Source organism: Malus domestica, chromosome 10 (genome assembly GCF_042453785.1).
Source record: "Malus domestica chromosome 10, GDT2T_hap1".
Classification (NCBI taxonomy): Eukaryota; Viridiplantae; Streptophyta; class Magnoliopsida; order Rosales; family Rosaceae; genus Malus; species Malus domestica.
The window spans coordinates 23,690,143-23,710,287 of NC_091670.1; the positions used below are offsets into that span (position 1 = coordinate 23,690,143).

Here is a 20,145-nt window from a genome sequence, read left to right on the forward strand (position 1 = left end):
TCCCAAGAATTCTCATAGGAAAACGTGAAACAAATTGCACCCTAACCTAATGCAAATTCAAATAAAAAGTCACAGAGCTATACATGTCGACAAATCAAGATGACCCACATAAAATTATCTTTTACCTCTTAGACGGAGACATAATCATTTACTTCTTCCATAGAAATGTCATCTTCTAAGTTCATTCTTTTTGCTTTCTTTGAATGAAAGGAGATGGAAATGATGAGTTAGGGTTTAAGGGAGATAAATTTTCTAAACATAGCGTGAGAGTTATCCCTCTCAAACTTTTTTTTTATTTTTTATAAAAAAAAAGTAATGCAAAAGGGGGTAACTAAGTCATTTTACAAATGGACAAATTTGTAATTAAAAAATTCATAAAAAGGTGGGTGGGAAGATAAAACATTGGGGAAAGAATAACACCTCTCTAAGTATTTAATTAAAAATAATATGGCTACAACAAAACAAAAATATGGAGTATTGATGCAATTTTTGACACATGCCTAACAGAAAACTGACACAATAATTGAGTTCATGCATATCAGTATTAGACTTCGATATAGGCTTTTCCAAACAACGAAACTGCATAATAGTAACCACAACTAAGTAATTTATCAAACAAACTAATTGAATTTGGAAAACACTAACCCCTGCATCACGTCAAACGTGAAATGAATGATAACTCTGTAAAAGAAAACTTTCTTAGAAACTCCTAGAAACAACCTCCATTGTTTGGTACAGCACCTGCACTGTAGTGCATTCTTCTTTCTTTCCTTGGTTGGAAAACAGTAAGCCCTAAATGCGAATAGATATGAATTGGAAAATACTAACCCATAAACGGCGGTAATGGATAGCAAGCATTTATTCATTTAACATGTAATGCAAACTACTAAAGAAACTCCTAAAACTGTGAGTACAAAGTCTAAGCTTTATGGTCAAGTTTCAAGTTGCATTTGCAGCGACATTCCTTGCCTATACTTAAACATTAATGTCAACTAAACCAGGTTAATTGCATAACCATTCAAGTCACGAAATTACTTCTATTAGAATATTTACACACAAAAAAAAAAAAAAAGGAAAATTATACTATGTTAGATAAAAATCACAGAAAGAAAGGGGGATAGAAGACATGAACGAGCATACATGAGATTCATCAAACCCAAGCCCTAATTACCAATCCAAGAGCGTATGTGTGTATATATATATTGTTGTGATGTTGCATCTATTGATGTTCCATATGGAGTCTACTACCAAGGTGACCCCTAGGGTAAATCTCTAGGATAAGGCTCATTGTAATCTTTCAGGTAAGGGTATGTAAATCACCTTTCCCTTGATTTAAGGGAGGAGACTGATTGGGGTAATGTCTTTGTGTAAGGTTTAGATTATGTAGGCAACACTCCTTATTTCTTGTCGGCTGCTTGTTGCAGCCATCCTTCCCATCTGTTTTCCCTCTCTCTTCTCATAAATACCCGGACTCACTCTTGTACAAACATACATTAAATAGACATTAAACTAGAAACTCTACATGGTATCAACGCAGGTTTTGTAACCTGCCTCTGGCCATTTTTTCTGCTACATCTTTCCTTCAATCTTAAGCCATGGTTGAAGAAAATTCAGTAAACATAAAGGGTGACATCTTGCATACCTCTCCTTCAAATTTCTCAGACGTCAAGGTTAACACCAATCAACGTTTGTGTTCAGTTCTCTTGAATGAGTTTAGTTATCTCCTTTGGTCTCAAGCTGTGTCTCTTGCTCTCAGAGGCAAAGGGAAATTAGGGTTTGTAAATGGAAGTGTGGAAGCTCCAAACATCTCTTCCTCTACATATGGTGCATGGCTTGCAAGGATCCACTTGTCATATCCTTGCTGCTCAACACCATGGAGAAACATGTTGTTGAGATTTTTAGCTACTACAATTCTTCATGTGAGCTTTGGAAAGCCTTGCAGGATATGTATAGAAATAAAAAAAACTATGCACGTGTCTTTCAACTTAAGAAGGACATTGCCAGTGCCCAACAAGAAGGGAAAGCATTTGTTCAACACTTTGGACACCTCAAGGCTATGTGGAATGAGTTGGATGTATACCTTCCACATACCATAGATCTTGCCATTCTCCTAAAACGAGCCGAGGAAGACAAAATCTACCAACTGTTGGGGAGTTTGAACTTTGAGTACGAGGATCTAAGGAGTCACGTCTTGATGAATCAAGAGCTTCCCATGTTCAACAATGTTTGTGCAACTATCTAACGAGAAGAAGCAAGGAAGAAAGTGATGAATGCTTAGCACAACTCGAGATTGACTGAGACTCGTGCATATGCCTTAAATTACAAAACCTCAGAGGCTAAGGTGTACAAGGGTAAAACCCCACCTCCTCGAGAGCAAGATGCCGACCGAGATGGAGCTGGGAGCCAACATATACTTTCCTGGGGCTTGCCTTGAAAATACATATAAATAAAAGACGAGCGCCGAAAAGGAACCAGCCCAACCTCTTTAAGAAAGCTTTGTTTCGTAAGCACTGCTTATTCACTCGGACAATGCTTTGAACACAAAAGTGTGCAGTTTCGCCCCCCTCTCCGATGCTGAGTCACAGGCAGCGCCTCAAAAAGAGAAAGCACGGATGAGCCACATGCAGGGAAACTTGCACGTGTGGTTCTGGTCGGAGACCCCGGTATACTGTACTTATATGTGTAGGTCCCTGTAATTCGAGTGAGATTGTCATGGCGCAAAAGCAGATATGGTTCGGTATTCTCTTGTTCCCTGTATTGGTTATGTTGTTTCCACACTTGAAATGCAAATATTGCGATGGCGTTGGTCATGTGGAAGACAACTGTTGGGAACTTCATCCTGAACTCAAGCCTAAGTTCAGCAAAGATGGAAAAATGATACCAAGGTCCTTACATCAATTTCAACCTCAGTACAAGGCCTAACTTGCTAATGTTTATCCCTCTATTGTCTTACAAGGATCCATGGAGTTCACTGCTAATCCATTGTCTCTTATCAATGAGTTTGTAGCTTATCTTTAAAGCAAGGGACACGGAGGAGGTTCACAAGCTCAAGGAAATGAAGAGAACAATCATGCAGCCATGTTGGGACAGTTTGCCGGCTTTCTTGCTAGAAATGAGAAAGTTTCACGGGATGAAGCACCAGGTATACTCAAAGCATTCACTACTGCCTTGTTAACTAATACTGAAAATGATTGTTGAATAATTCATTTAGAATCCACATATCATATGACAAACAAAATCACAAATTTGCATCATTTTAAACGTTTTTCAAATCCCTCACATGTGTTTGTTGCAAATGGAAAAACTGTTTTAGTTTTGGGAAAAGGAGAAATAAACTTACTCTCACACAAAACACCCTCCACTGCCTTATATGTACCAACCTTTCCTTTCCAACTTCTGTCAATTGGAAAGATCACAAACACCCTAAACTGCAATGCCATTTGTTCACCAAATAACATGATGTTTCAGGATGTTCTCACCATGAAGATGATTAGTAAAGGGGTCTTCATAAATGGACTTTACTACCTGTGCAAGAACGCCTATTTTACTCGGGCTCTTCAATCTCAATCGAAGTCCATAGATGAAAACCAACTTTGGCATAAGAGATTAGCTCACCCATATGAAGTTATCTTGTCTAAATTGTTTCCAAATTTTTGTAAATCACATTTTACTTGTGATACTTGTCAATTTTCTAAGTTTACTAGACTACCTTTTGGTAACTCAATGTCTAGGACAAGTAAACTTTTTGAAATGGTGCACACCGATGTATAAGGACCAGCAATTGAATCAATATGAGGGTTTAGGTACTTTGTCTTAGTTGTTGATGACTTCTCTTGAATGAGTTTTGTGTATCTTATGAAATCAAATAGTGAAGTCCAAGCTATTTTCAAAGATTTTCATATGCATGTTAAAACACAATTTCAATCAGACATTAAGGTGTTGAGATCAGATAATGGCACTAAATTTCTATCCAACAACATGCTTCAATACATAAGTTCTCAGGGCATAATACATCAAACCAGATTGAAGAAATACAACCTGACTCAATATCTGATCATCGTATCCCTGCCAATAAGGAAGACGAGGAGTCTCATTCTGGTCATTCACAATCTCTTACAGAGTCTCAAGGGCTTAAAAGAAATCATCCTTGAATTAGAAAACCTCCAACTAGGTTGCAAGACTATGTTACTTATGCCTCACGGTGTCCTATCAGTGAAAGTATCAGCCTTGGTGAGTTCTCAACATCTCATGCTGCATTTCTCTGTGACATTGATAAACACAGTGAACCTAGAAGCTTTCAAGAGGCATCTCTCCTCTCACAATGGAATCAAGCCATGGAAAATGAGCTTCATGCTCTAGAAGAATATAAAACTTGGAGCTTGGTTCAACTACCACCAGGGAAAAAGGCTGTTGGAAGTCGTTGGATTTACAAGATTAAATTCAAGGTTGATGGTTCTATTGAGAGACATAAGGCCAGGCTTGTTGCTCGAGGGTTCACGCAAACCTTTGGGGTAGATTACAAGGAAACGTTCCTGTGACCAAGAAGAATTCAGTGAGGGTTCTACTCTCAGTCGCAATCAATTATGGGTGGACTCTTTATCAAATGGATGTGAAGAATGCTTTCCTTCATGAAGAGTTACAAGAAGAAGTGTACATCCAGCCTCCTCCAAGTTATGATGGTATTAAAGGCAACATGGTTTGTAAACTACACAAGGCAATCTATGGATTGAAACAATCCCCAAGAGCTTGGTATGCCAAGCTCAACTCAGTTATAGAGAAGGCTAGATTCCTATGAAGTAATGTTGACTCTTCATTGTTTGTAAGAACTGGCACTAGTGGGAAATTGGTGGTGTTTATCTATGTGGATGATCTTATCATCACAGGAGATAGTGTCGCTGAAATTAAGGCACTAAAACTCTCACTACGCCAAACCTTTGCTATCAAAGACCTGGGAAAGCTGAAGTATTTTTTGGGCATCGAAATGGCAACCTCTTCAAAGGGATTGTTTCTACATCAACAAAAGTATGTATTAGATCTTCTTCAGGAAGCAAAAATGCTTGATTGCAAACCTGCCATCACTCTCGTGGACTCTAAACTAAAGCTCAATACAGATGGAAAAGCCATGCATGATGTGAGCTAGTATCAACAATTGGTGGGCAAACTTATATATCTCACCATCACACGTCCTAATATCACATATGCAGTGAGCTTGGCAAGAGAGTCATGCGTTATCTCAAGGGTTCGATAGGACAAGGAATCATCATGCGTAATAACAATTCTGCTGCCATCAGTGGCTACACTGATGCAGATTGGGCAGGGAATGCACTTGATAGGAAATCTACCACGGGCTATTGCACGTTTGTTGGTGGAAATCTTGTCACTTGGAAGAACAAAAAGCAACATGTCATTGCTCACTCAAACGCATAGGCTAAATTTCGAGCCATGGCAGCCACTGCATGTGAACTTATATGGCTTAAAAGGCTTCTTTCAGACTTACGGTTTACTAGTACTACTCTCATGTCTCTTATGTGTGATAATCAAGCAGCCGTGCACATTGTTGCTAACCCTTTGTTCCATGAATGAACGAAACGCATTGAAGTTGATTGTCATTTTGTAAGAGCGCAAGTGCACACTCAAGTCATTTGGACCATCTTCATGCGAAGCCATGATCAACTAGCAGATCTCTTTACCAAGGCTCTAGCATCTTCTCCATTCCATCGTTTTCTAGGCAAGCTTGGCTCGATTAACCTCCTTGATCTAGCTTGAGGGGGAGTGTTGTGATACTGATGCTACATATGACTGATGCTGCATATGATTGATGCTGCATATGGAGTCTACTACCAAGCTGACCCCTAGGGTAAATCTCTAGGTAAGGCTCATTGTAATCTTTAGGGTAAGGGTATGTAAATTACCTTTCTCTTGATTTAAGGGAGGAGACTAATTGGGGTAATGTCTTTGTGTAAGGTTTAGATTAGGTAGGCAACACGCCTTCTTCTTTCTTGTCAGCTGCTTGCTATAGCCATCCTTCCCATCTCTTTTCCCTCCCTCTTCTCATATATACCCGGACTCACTCTTGTACAAACATACATGAAATATACATTGAAACTTTAAACCAAAAATTCTACATATATGAACTTTAGTTAATCTAGAAACCCTAATTTAGAAAATGTTTCAGATGCAAATAGAATTTCTACAACCAAAGCCAGATGAAACAATGGAATAAGCATATGATTTGATCAAATATGACCAGAGTGCGATTGTGGATGCGCATTAGCATGATTGTGGTTGCGCGGCTGTCCTATTATGAAGATATGAGAGAGAGAGAGATTGTGATGGCGATATTCAGAGTCTACTATGGAGCTTTGTGATGGTTGCGATGACAACGACGAAGATTTGTGATGGCGTTTACGACTACGGAGATTTTTTTATCGTCTTCCCCATGTAAATTTATACATTTTCTTCTCTCTCTTCTATTTGATGCAGCAGAAATTAATAATGGTGCGTTATGCGTTTGCACATGTAAACAAATGTTTTCGTGTTACTTTCCGCTGTAATCCAAGATTTTTATTTTGAAAAAATAATTCAAGATATCAGATACAAAAATACGGCTGATTTGAAGCTTCGTGTTGATAATTAATTATTTGGTATTAAGATGTAATATAGATTACAATATTAGTAACAACTAGTCACATAAAAATTTCTACAGCGTCGATGTGAAGTTCCTGCCATCTTCTTATTTGGTTGCGTTTGCTGTATGCACCAACTAGCCACAGAATCCCACAACTTGGATAAATTTTATTCACATTTCAACAACAATCAATTGAAATAAGTTGCACATTCACCCAATAATGCATGCAAACAAAAAAAAAATATTTAAATAAAACTTTGACTGTTGAAAAAATCCCGTGGATTTTATGCATTTCAAAATAATTATATTTCAAGAAGCAAGCAACATTATATCTTTAGACTTCACATCTTTTTTATCTCTATTTTTTTTTCTTGAAAAGTTTTTTTAGTCTCTATTTTATTAATAAAAAAAAGCATTAGAGGCAAGAAAAAAACTTACATGAAATAGTGACACTAAAGTTTCATATCTCAAATTAATCATGCGATTTTTAAGTGAAAAAAAATTAAAATACACAGTAATGTGTGATATGTTTACCTGCCTCAGCCGCTGTTTAATGTAAGTCTCTCTCCACAGTTAGCATGCCAAATTATCTTATTGTCCCTCTAACTGAAAGACAGCTTGGATATGCTTAGTGCTTAAATCATGTGAGATGAATAACAGCATTATTAATTAACTGTTGATTAATTAGATTGATTATCTCCCTTGAGACAAGTTGCTCTTGACAGCCTTGAAACTTCATATAATTTGCTTAAAGAAATCCCATATGATCTCAATCGAAATTACGAAATCTCCAAAAACTTTACCTCTCATCATCTAAATTGAACGGGCATAGTTGATTTAAGGGGTGTGCTATCCACACACCCCTTTTTACTTCTCCCACATCCCTTGTTAATTTCTGTCCTTTGATCTTCTTCAATTCATCTGATCCGACGACTGAAAATTCAAAGGGTGTGAGAGAAGTAAAAAGGGGTGTGGATATCACATCCCTTGATTTAATTGTAGTTACCAGAGCTTTTGTTGCAGGGCATAATGATGGCATCAGTTAAACAGAGGTTTTGATAGACATACAGTAAATTATTTTCTTTTTTAATTGGACTAAAAGGACTTATTTCACCATTAATTTCACTAGATTGGTACCATGCACAGTTTCATAATTGAAAATTTGATAAGGCAACCCGAAGATTAATGTTAGTTTGAGAGCTGGCGTGAACTCATGGTCCAAAAAATAATGCTTTTCAAGACGAGCAGTGAAAATTTAAGCAGAAGTGTTTATCATTTTGTATTACAAATGACAACACATGTATATTTCATTCATGTACAAAGATCTAGTTTCTAGGGCAACAAAAATCTGGATGTTCATGATAGTACAGCAAAATTTTTACAATTAGTTGCTGAGGGTATTGAGAAGGGAAACTCTATTTTTGATTAATCGCCGGAACAGACTTTCGAGTCCTTCTTCAAGATCCTGACTGCACAGTTCCAATTGTTGCAGCTCGCTTTGCATATTCTCACCGTCGACCATATTGTCGGATTTGCTTGCCTCTTGACATACAAGGGAGTTCAGTGCAGCATCTACATCAGCAAACTCATTTATGCCGGTTTTATCATCTTCATCACAAGCAACCTTTTTGGTGAGCATAAGCTTTGAAACGAAAGACCAACCGCTCATCTTTGATTGTGACTTTGCTCCAGAGATGAAGGACAAAAGGGACTCAAACACTGTGAGAGTGACTGCTTCAACCTCTCTCAACGCGCCAATCAAAGCCACGGCTACATTGTCTTTGTTAGTGGAAGAGAAGGTGCATTTCTTCTGAGAACTCCTCAAAGTCCCCAGGGCCTTGCAAATTGCCTTCTTGACCACCTTCCGTGAGGCTGAGTATTTCCTAACCTCATTAGTGAACCCGCTTTTGCCTCCCCTTCTTCTGCGCATAATGGATTGGATTTCACGTACGCATTCCTTTGTGTGTATCAAGGCATCCTTGGCTGCTGTACATACATCCAAGAGCCTAAGAGAACCATCCAAAAGCTCATCCACCCATTTCTCATTTCGCTCCCGGACAAAGGCTTCTTGTGCGAGGGGCAACTGAAACAACTTGTTCACACAATTGTGCAAATCCAAAAGGTCACTCAATCTGTGGCTTATCGATGATGATGAAAACGAAGAGGAGACATCAGAAGCTGCTATTCTCAACAAATGATCTTCACATTGTTGAAATAGCGGGTGTGGTTTCGAAGGCAAGCTTATCGACCGAACATGGTAGTTGGATTTCGGGTTTAAAGATGAGGCCGAAGCCATTTTTTTTTTCCTTTGCTAGCAAGAGAGAGAGAGAGAGAGGTTTTGGAGACTTGAAGTTCAGTTTTTGCAATTTTAAGTTTGCTTATGCTTTCCTTAAACACCTACTCTACATATATAATGGGGCATGCAATGACTCAAAGGGTAGCTAGGGAGACATAAAGCATCTTATCACATATTTCGATTTCGATCTAAACGCTTTCAGTGGTGTTCATGCAATGTTCCCCAACACCAACACAAACTCCAACTCATAACCCTATTATTTTAACTCGATCATATCCCAATGTATCTCCAATTCATTAGCCACTGAGATTTGCTTCATGTACAAAACTAATAGTTAGTGATGGGGCTGTACGAGGGGGCTTGGTTTAAATAATCATGCAAAATTAATTCAAATTTGCGTTGTGTAATGTAAACTATTTAGAGAGACGCAAACATAAACCCCTTCTTGGTTGGCATGCCTACCTCTTCAGAAGACAAGAGGAGGCCGCGTCACGCGTGTGCAGTATGCACATGAGAATTTGGAGCCGGCCCGTCGTACGCCTCTACGCCAGTGATTACAATTACCTGTCAATCCTCATCATCACGTGTGGATTCTTGGTTGTACAACAATGCTTGTTTTATCTTTTCCTGCTCCCAAATTTTTAATATTTCATGCATGGTCTTATGGTCACGTTAAAATTTCACTTTTTGATCAATGGTTAACTATGTAACTTAGGTTATACATTTTGTGAATAAGACAAATGGCTGCTTTTTGTAGTCAACTTGATGAATGGATTGCCTAATGATGTTGTCGGTTACGCCCCATTTCGAAGGAAAAAACTAAAAATAAAAAAGTGTTAACTTTCACAAGGTTGGATAATACTTGCATGCTTCATGTGGACTGCAGAGGGTGTGTTGTTGGCAGTATTGCCAACATTCTTCAATTGCTGAGTCAAAAGGCCCACACGCCCTAACAAGGCCCGTCGCTTGGGATACAAGGCCAACAGCGCACCCTCTAGCTCTTTTCAACATGTTGATTGTATCTGGAGACTCATGGTTCTTGACTTTCCTTGACCTTTAAGGCCTTGTTCATTGCCCTCTTGATATCCTTCCTAGAGCTAAGTTATTTTCAACCTCAATCATGAAGCTCATGTCATCTCCCCGTCTTCTGCGCATAATTGATTGAAGTTCGTGTATACAATCTTTTGTTTGTGACGCGGCATCCTTAATGATTCCACACACATCGAGGAGTCTCAAAGATCCATCTAGTTCATTGGTCCATTTTTGTCCGCACTCTTCGGCAAGGGTTGTTGAGTTATTGGCAAAAGAAGAAAATATTTGACACAGCTAATAACTTCTGGGTTTCAGAATTATTAACTTCAAGAAGTAAAGCAAGGCTTATAGACCTTGAACACCTATTTTTGGTCTGTATTTGTCCATCTAATTAGCATATATTTATTACTTTGAATAGCATGGATTGTTGTCCGTCGAGACAATTGGAATCTTGACAGCCTTGACATTTGACATAATTTGAACCAATCACATGTGATGTCACCAGTAACATTTCACTTACTACTCTGAATTTTACCTCTTAGGCTTGACATTGGGAAATGATAATTCATTCAATTATTCGCCTGATAATTGGTCAATAATGATAAGTTCATTTTCTTTTGATTTTTAGATTCGAGTCGATGAACAAGATGATAATCGGAATATATATAGAGCGGTAATGGTTACATTTTGGTGAGTACTTGCAAGAGTATACGATCTATTCCGAAATGAAAGCTTTTGAACAAAGAACAAGAGTCGTTGAAATTTCAAGTAAATGAGTATATCATTAATTGTATGGGAAGATTATATACAAGTATATGCTTTTCATGTACAAAATCGAAAAACATAAACATCTAGTGATTTAGGATGTTGAGGAGAGATACTCTTGTTTTGATCAACTGCCTAAATAGGCTTTCAAGTCCTTCTTCCTGACCTTGAATGCATGACTCCAGCATCTCAAGCTGGTTCTGTGCGTTATTGGATTTGCTTGTCCTATGTAGTGCAGCATCGACTTGTGCAAACTCATTTGCTTCGGTTTCTTCACATGCAACCTTTTTGGTGGGAATCATCTTGGAAATAATTGACCAGCCTGGCTTTGACTTGGGCCCAGAGACGAAGGACAGAAGTGATTCGAACACTGCGAGAGTGATTGCTTCAACATCTCTCAACTTGCCAACAATGGCAACTGTCTCCTGGTCGTTGTCAAGGGAAGAGAAGGTGGTTTTGCTATCGATTCCCTTTAGATTCTTCATAGCCTTTTGGATAGCTTTTTTAATCATCTTCCTGGAGCTCAGGTATTTGTTAACCTCACTTGTAAGACCTTCAGACTCACCTCCTCGCGTTCTTCTTATGATCGATTGAAGATCCTGTACGTATGCCTTTGTTTGCAAGACGGCATCCTTGGCAGTGCTGCAAACGTCCAAGAGTCTGAGAGAGCCATCTAATAGATCATTGGTCCATCTCTCATTCTGCTCCTGGGCCAAGGCTTGTTGTGTGAGGGACAACTGAAGTAACCTATCAACACAACCATACAAGTCTCCAAGGCTACTTAGGTTGTGGTTGATTGATGAAGAAGATGTGGAGGTGACTTCAGAAGACCTCAATATAGACAAATGTTCATCAACTTCTTGAACGATCGGGTGTGGCCTTGAGGGGAAGCTGTTAGAGCGAGTGTGGAAAGTCATTGCTTCTTTGTGATTTGAGAGAAAAAAGAAATGAAGACTTTGTAGTTAATGTACAATTGAGATTGATGAGTTTCTTTCCATATGCATCTAGTTAATATATAGTGTTGGTTAAGGGAAGGGGACATGGAATCTCATCCACTTTGATCACAAGCTAAAGGTAACATGGTTTCGATTTGGATCTATATATTCCCTGTCAAATGTCAATGCAATGTCTCATCTCAGACCAGCAATACCAACTCATGAGCTGATCCATATTGCATATAAAATGTCAGAGGGCTCTATGCAATGTCTATGCAATGTCCTTCACATGATTCTTTGCCAAGGAGGAGGCATGATTTGCAAAATACATACATTTGTGGCTATGAGTTGAGTTATTTATCATTTAAACTTTTTTATTATTCTGCATATAAAAATAAACAAGAGAATCAAGCCCTCTTTTTGAATGAGATCAACTGGTGATTATTGATTTTCTTCCTTGAGACAATTGGAATCTTGACAGCTTTGACATATTTGATATAATTTATATAAATCCCATGTGATCTCATTCATGCATTTTCATAAATTTTAAGAAATTACAATTAATTATTTCATTTTTCTGCATGATGGAAACATAGTGCATGCATGGTCCTAAAATAATGCAGATCTTGCCTGATGCTTGCTCAAAGACCTGCAAAATGATTTGATGATAATTTAACTAATCACATACTTTATTATTTAGGGTGATTTTGTATAAAATCAATTAAAAGTTATGATATTAACAATATGCCAATCAAATTTATTGGAATTATAAATAGGTCAATGAGACTTTAAGATACATTAAAACACCTCAATCAAATTAAAATTACAAATGATGCCATTACTGTTTAAAACACCAAACCTTTCAATCTTCTTCATTGTAAATCACGCCTCCCATCACCTTCAGACTTCAACCTCCCCACCTCCCACCACCTTCAACCTCCATTACTTCAACCTCCCCCACCTCCCACCACCTTCAACCTCCATTTTTCGGACACTGCAACGCAGTGTCTGTGTCATGTTATGTGATTGTGCATTCATATTCAAATAGGTTTGTGGATTCAGACACTTCGTTGCAGTTTATGTTTCCTGTTATTTGATTATGCATTCGGATTCAAATATGTTTGTGGATTCAGACACTACAACGCAATGTCTGTTTTCAGTTCTATGGATTCAAACACTTCGTTGCAGTGTCTATTTCCTATTTTGTGATTGTGCATTAAGATTCAAATAAGTTTGTGGATTTAGACACTACCATGCAATGTCTGTTTCTTGTTCTGTGAATTCAGACACTTTGTTGCAGTGTCTATTTCATGTTCTGTAATTGTGCATTGAGATTCAAATAGGTTTGTGGATTCAGACACTGCAACACAATGTCTATTTTCGGTTATGTGGATTCAGACACTTTGTTGCAGTGTCTGTTTCCTGTTCTATGATTGTGCATTGAGATTCAAATAGGTTTGTGGATTCAAATAGGTTTGTGGATTCAAATACTGCAATGCAATGTATGTTTCTTGGTCTATGAATTCATATCGAAAACCAACGAAGAAGATGACCGGAATTGCAGGGGAGGTGGTCGGAAAACTTCAAATAGCCATAACGAGTTCATTTCTCAACCAAATTCAAAGATTCAAAAGCCAAATAAAGCTCAAGAGGTAAGGAATAGAAATATACCTAATTGGGGTTGAGCCATGGCCGAAGTTGGCTAGAAAATACCTGCAACATCGTTGGTCCTTCGTCGGAAAATGGGGAAAATTTCTCTAAGTTGATTTTCATTTAACCTTCACCAAATCAAACGGATTTTCACATTCAAACTTTGGCATAAGATCAGAACCATAAAAAGGAAGAAGTTCATGAGTTCCCAACCCTTACCTAGTAGGAAAATCACGAAGCCTCGTCGAAAATATGGAGGTAGAACTCTGAGTTCGAGTTCGTAACCTGGGGTCTCGATTTTAGTACTGGGATATTGGTGGACTTTGTTAAGGTCGAGGAGGCCATGTAGCATTCATAGAGAGAAAGAGATAAGATTAAAAGAGTCAAATTTTAACTACATATAATGACTTAAAGTGTGGCATTCATCATTGACCTATGCCTAATTAATAAAAATATATCATTGATTAAGTCCAAAATAAAAACATGTCATTATATATGACTAAATAGTAAAGTTTTTATTGACCTTTGGCTAAATTACCCTTGTTGATGCACAAAATCAGTGAGGACTTTGGTACAAGAAAATATTAAGTTTGTGACCTTCGCTAGATTGCTCCGATCACTAGTGTGGATAAGTATGTAAAAGGATAGGGACAAGCAAGCAAATACAAGATGTACGTGGTTCACCCAGATTGGCTACATCCACAGAGTAGAGGAGTTCTCATTAATTGTGAAAGGTTTACACAAGTACATAGGTTCAAGCTCTCCTTTAGTGAGTACTAGTGAATGATTTAGTACAAATAACATTAAGAAATATTGTGAGAAAATGATCTCTATTTATAGAAGAGAGTTTCTAGTTTCATTCTGACATTGACACGTGTCATGCTGTGATTGACCTCTGATGTCGACACATGTCGCGTTATGATTGGCCTCTGATGTTGACATGTGTCGCATTGTGATTGGCCTCCTGGTTGGAGGGAGACTTTTGTGGGTCCTTGGAGGTATAATGTTGACCGGTGCTCAGTAGTTTTAGGATTGGTCAAGTATGGTACAAATAGTGCTCCCCTAAGTTCCTAAGTGAAGGAATCTCCTCAGTTGGGGACTTGCCAGATCCAAGCCACTGAGTAATCACGAAACTACTAAGTACCGAAGTGTGGTATCGTTTTCACTTGCCTTATCTATCTCATAAGTAGATGTGGCATCTTCTCTGGAAGTACTTTTCCTCCATCCAAGGGTGGTATCTTTAACCGGTGGATATGCACAAGCTAATGTATCAATTTGACTTGAAGCTTACTTGTAGTTTCAAGCTTGGTCAAGCACGATACAAACCATGTAGTAGGAGTCCCCTAAGTCGCCGAGCTAAGAGATTTGCTGAAAAAAAAAGTGACAAACAAGGTAAGCAATCAGAGCTCCCAGCAATCAGTCCCAGATTAGAAGTTTGATTTCGAGTTCAGGCTGATTGTTCTCATTCTCCTTATCTTGCAGGCAGCAGGAAGGATAAAGAGAAGAAAAATAAGAAAAGATGATATGAGATACTTTTGCTTTTGAAGAAGTAACTTTCCACAAGCTTATTCTTGAACTGAGCTGAAGGGTTTTCTAGTTTCCTTTAGAGTGTAAGGCCGACTCAAGAATTTGAGGGTCAAAACAAGTCCATCAAATCAAGAGGGCGTTCGACCTTGATGATATAGGATACTTTTGTTGTTGACGAAGTAATAAATGAATCAGCACATGTTCTGTTACACTTGTCTCCACATACTTCCTTGTATCTTTCTCACTTGCCCTATATGTTCCTCAGGCAGATGTGGTATCTTTTCTCGAAGCATAAGATGTTGAAGATGAGTACTCGAGAGCAATGTCAGGTAAGTAATCAGGTAAGGGGTTTCAGGCAGTCAGTTCCTGACTGGAAGCTTGATTCCAAGCGCTGACTGATTGCTCTCTTTCTCCTTGTCTTGCAAGTAAGAACAAGGGCAAAGGAAAAGACAGGGAAAAAGCATGATATGGGATACTCTTGCTTTTGACCCTGATGATATGAGATACTCTTGCTTTGGTGTGGCTGGTTTGCATAGGTATTATTGGGGGGGAAGAAAGTTGAGTATTTCGAGAGGCTTCATTAGGAGTGCCATCTCAAATATGAGGAATGGTTGAGCATTTTTGCAGGTCTGCCTGTATGTGGAAGATGGAGGTCGACATATATAGGAGTCTCCCTAACAACAGTTAATAATGTTATTCATTTACCCTTCTTGGTCGTAGCAATGTAGTGGGAGCTGCAAGCTTCACGTGTTTTAACTTTGTCAGAGCACTTTGAAAAAGTGGTCTGTGGTATCTGGAAAGCTGATGCTGTGTGTGAAGATTGCAAACAAGCTTCATCCAAGGAAATCTGGCTCTCGAAGTTCAGAGAGCGGTGCCTCTTCAGTTTTCAAACAAGCAATCTTGTTGGAGATCTGGCTCTCAAGATTCGAAGAACAGTGTCTCTTCAATTTTTGAGAAAGCAATCATGTTGGGAGTCTGGCTCTTGAGATTTAGATAGCGGTGCCTCTTCGATTTTTGAGCAAGCAATCTTGATGGGAGTGTTTTCTCGAATATGAGTAAAGGTTGGGCATTTTTGCCAGTCTGCCTTGCCACGGAGCACGGAGGTTGACACATATAGGGACTTTCCAGTTATCAAGCAGTGGTGTTGTTCCTTTACCCTTGTGGGTAATAGTAGGGTAGCTCGACCTTCAAAATTTATGTGTCTAAACTTTGTCAGAGATCTTTGACAAAGTTATCTGTGGTACCCGAGGAGCTGATGTTGCGTGTGGAGAGTGGTGCCTTTTCAATTTTTGAACCAACGGCCCTGTTGCCCTTTCTTTTATAAGGGCACCAATTGTGTGAAGAAGTACATTCAGAGAGTTATTGCTTGTAGGAATTTTCCCTTTATTTTTGTACTTCAGAGATTTATTGGACCTCATTTCTCCTTCATCATTTTTGAAAATGTCTGGCCCATTCGACCATCGCTTTGACTTGAACTTTAGTGAAGATGCAGCTATGTCTTCTCAAGACAACATATGGTGCCCATCCTTCTTATCCTCTACTAGTCATCTTACTGTTGGAGACTTTGTGATGAAGAATGATATGACCGCTGCAGTGGTGACCATGAACCTTCTCACTCCCAAAGATAACAGACTACTTTCCAAATGGTCTGATGAGTTAGCTGTTAAAGATTTTCTGGCTTTCAATGTTCAGTGTGCCGGTTCTGTGTCTAATATGGCCTAACGCTTATTTGCTCGAACCAGCCAAGTTGAATCATTGGCGGCTGAAGTGATAAGTCTCAAACAAGAGATTAGAGGGCTCAAGCATGAGAATAAACAGTTACATAAGATTGCACATGACTATGCTACAAACATGAAGAGGAAGCTTGACTAGCTGCAGGAATCTGATGGTCAGATTTTACTTGATCATCAGAGGTTTGTGGATTTGCTCCAAAGGCATTTATTGCCTTTGTCTTCTAGGGCTGTATCGCGTAATGAAGATCCAAATGATCAACCTTTGGTGCCTCCTCCTTCTGGGGTTCTACCCAGTACTGAGGTTCCGAATGATCACCCTCTGGTGCCTACTCTTTCTAGGGCTTTGCCGATTACTGAGACTTCTCCTGAGCAACCTTTGTAAGGGCTCTCTCTTGTTTGTTTATTTTGATTCATGTATATGTACATATTTGTAACTTATCGGAGATATCAATAAATAAGTTTTGCTTCATTTCAACGTTTTGTGTTAAATACACCAAAGCCTTCTTCAATAAGTTCTTTGAATTTTTCTTTTGTTGAAGCTTGTATGTTGAAGCTTTGTGAGTGAAGCATATATGTTAAGGTAGTGCTCCTTTAATTTCCCAAGTGAGGAAAACTTCTCGGTTGGAGACTTGAAAAATCCAAGTCACTGAATGGTCGTGAGACTTCCGAGTATCAAGGTGCAGTAGCATATGGTAGGAGTCTCTCAAGTCTCCAGTCGAGGAAGTTGACGAATGAGGCATTTCCTTTCTAAGTGGTAGCCCAAAACTCCTCCTTCATATATATTTCTTATGAAAGTTATTAGGCCCAAAGAAGAGGAGGCCTAGGCAATTTTTTTTTTTCGAATTTCCTAATTTCTGAATTTTCGAATTTTCGAAAATATATATATTAAGCTTTGTAGGTGAAGCTTTGTTGGGTACCATGAATTGATTTTGCTTCACACTATCTTGATCAAGAGTGTGTGAAGCTTTTGTAGGTGAAGCTTTTGTGGTGGGTGAAGCTTTTGTAGGTGAAGTTTTTTGTAGTGGGTGAAGCTTTTGTAGTGGGTGAAGCTTTTGTAGGTGAAGCTTTTGTGGGTGAAGCTTTTGTAGTGGGTGAAGCTTTTGTAGTGGGTGAAGTTTTTGTGGGTGAAGCTTTTGTGTTGAAGCTTTGTAGGTGAAGCTTTGGAGTTGAAGCTTTGTAGGTGAAGCTTTTGAGTTGAAGCTTTGTAAGTGAAGATTTGGAGTTGAAGCTTTTGTAGGTGAAGCTTTGGAGTTGAAGTTTTTGTAGTTGAAGCTTTGGAGTTGAAGCTTTGTAGGTGAAGCTTTGGTGTTGAAGCTTTGTAGGTGAAGCTTTGGAGTTGAAGCTTTTGTTGGGTACCATGAATTGATTTTGCTTCACACTATTTTAATCCAGATAGTGTGAAGCTTTTGAGAATTTGTAGTTATCCTCCATTGATAAAGCTTTTGTTGGTAAAGCTTTTGTGGTGAAGCTTTGTTGGGTACCATGAATTGATTTTTGCTTCACACTATCTTGATCAAGATAGTGTGAAGCTTTTGAGAATTTGTAGTTATCTTCCATTGATGAAGCTTTTGTTGGTGAAGCTTTGTTGAATTTCCCAATTTCCCTTTTTTTTTGGGAAAATTAGAAATTTGAAAATGTGGGAGAGATAACATAAACAAATTTTGCTTCCACACTGTTGAGCAAGAGATTGCGATGCAAGTCACACCTTGTAGTAGTCGAAGGTTTGGATGAACCATATATATTGAATTTGCTTCGAACAATCTTGATCAAGAGTGTGTGAAGCTTTCTACGAGTTGTGGTTGCCCTTCATTGATAAAGCTTTTGTTGGCACCATAAATTGGTTTTGCTTCACACTGTCTTGATCAAGAGTGTGTGAAGCTTTTGAGAATTGTGATGAGGCTTTTGTTGGCACCATAAATTGGTTTTGCTTCACACTGTCTTGTTCAATAGTGTGTGAAGCTTTTGAGAATTGTGGTTGCCCTCCTTTTTAAATTGGTTTTGCTTCACACTATCTTGATCAAGAGTGTGTGAAGCTTTTGAGAATTGTGGTTCCCTCCATTGATGAAGCTCTTATTGGCATCATAAATTGGTTTTGCTTCACATTGTCTTGATCAAGAGTGTGTGAAGCTTTTGAGAATTGTGGTTGCCCTCCATTGATGAAGCTCTTGTTGTCACCATAAATTGGTTTTGCTTCACACTGTCTTGATCCAGAGTGTGTGAAGCTTTTGAGAATTGTGGTTGAACTCCTTTGATGAAACTCTTGTTGGCACTATAAGTTGGTTTTGCTTCACACTGTCTTGTTCAATAGTGTGTGAAGCTTTTGAGAATTATGGTTGCCCTCCTTTTTAAATTGGTTTTGCTTCACACTATCTTGATCAAGAGTGTGTGAAGCTTTTGAGAATTGTGGTTCCCTCCATTGATGAAACTCTTATTGGCACCATAAATTGGTTTTGCTTCACACTGTCTTGATCAAGAGTGTGTGAAGCTTTTGAGAATTGTGGTTGCCCTCCATTGATGAAGCTCTTGTTGTCACCATAAATTGGTTTTGCTTCACACTGTCTTGATCCAGAGTGTGTGAAGCTTTTGAGAATTGTGGTTGAACTCCTTTGATGAAACTCTTGTTGGCACTATAAGTTGGTTTTGCTTCACACTGTTTTGATCAAGAGTGTGTGAAGCTTTCTACGAGTTGTAGTGTTTGCATTGTTACAGAGGGGAAATGTCTGAAACAAATGCAAGAGGGCCGAATAGCTTAATCTTCGTATGCCATGCACTGAAGTTGTTGTTGGCTTGCAATAAGACTTTGTTGGTGACTATAACTCTTGTTAGGCATAAGTACTCCCCTAGTTGAGTTGTCAAGCTTGAGGGTTTTCGATTATTTGTGAATGCTAGGAGTTCACATGTACAAGTTGTACCACTCGTCTTCTGGTAGGTGGAATAAATGGTGAGTTGCTTCCATCAATTGGTTGGTGGTATGAAGGTGAGTTCCTTCATCACATTTCATCACCTGGTTGGTGGCACGAGGATGAGTTCATTCTTCACCTGGTTGGTGGCATGAATGGCAAGTTGCCAAATGATATTAGAGTACGGGTTGTACATTTCATCACCTGGTTGGTGGCATGAAGATGAGTTCCTTCTTCACCTGGTTGGTGGCATGATTGGCAAGTTGCCAAATGATATTAGAGTATGGGTTGTACATTTCATCACCTGGTTAGTGGCATGAAGAAGAGTACGGGTTGTACATTTCATCACCTGGTTGGTGGCATGAAGATGAGTTCCTTCTTCACATTTCATCACCTAGTTGGTGAGAATAAGGGCAAGGTGTCTAGGCACATTGTAGCAAATGTCGAATGACACAAAGTATGTTGAACCCTTTCAAAGCACAGTTGGCTTATGTATAAATGTGTTGGAATGTATGATTGAACGAATATATTGTTAAGTTGTTCGTTTATTTGTATAGTCTTGCTGACATATACTTAGACTTTGTTTCATGTTGGAAGCATTCATGTTAAAGCATTGAACCCGAGTGTTTCATTGTTAGGAATGTAAGAGGATTAGGACCGAGTTGTCTAATCACCTCTT

General features: G+C 38.7%; 2 protein-coding genes across 2 annotated transcripts; both read right to left on the reverse strand.

Moving 5' to 3' along the window:
- Window positions 1-8,012: 8,012 nt before the first annotated feature.
- LOC103454653 (uncharacterized) lies at window positions 8,013-8,924 on the reverse strand. The gene has a single exon (XM_008394254.4). The coding sequence runs from the start codon at window positions 8,922-8,924 to the stop codon at window positions 8,013-8,015; it is 912 nt and encodes a 303-aa protein (XP_008392476.3).
- Window positions 8,925-10,724: 1,800 nt separating this feature from the next.
- Window positions 10,725-11,674, reverse strand: LOC103454652 (uncharacterized). Its single transcript, XM_008394253.4, has one exon. The coding sequence runs from the start codon at window positions 11,636-11,638 to the stop codon at window positions 10,808-10,810; it is 831 nt and encodes a 276-aa protein (XP_008392475.3). The 5' UTR covers window positions 11,639-11,674; the 3' UTR covers window positions 10,725-10,807.
- Window positions 11,675-20,145: the final 8,471 nt, after the last annotated feature.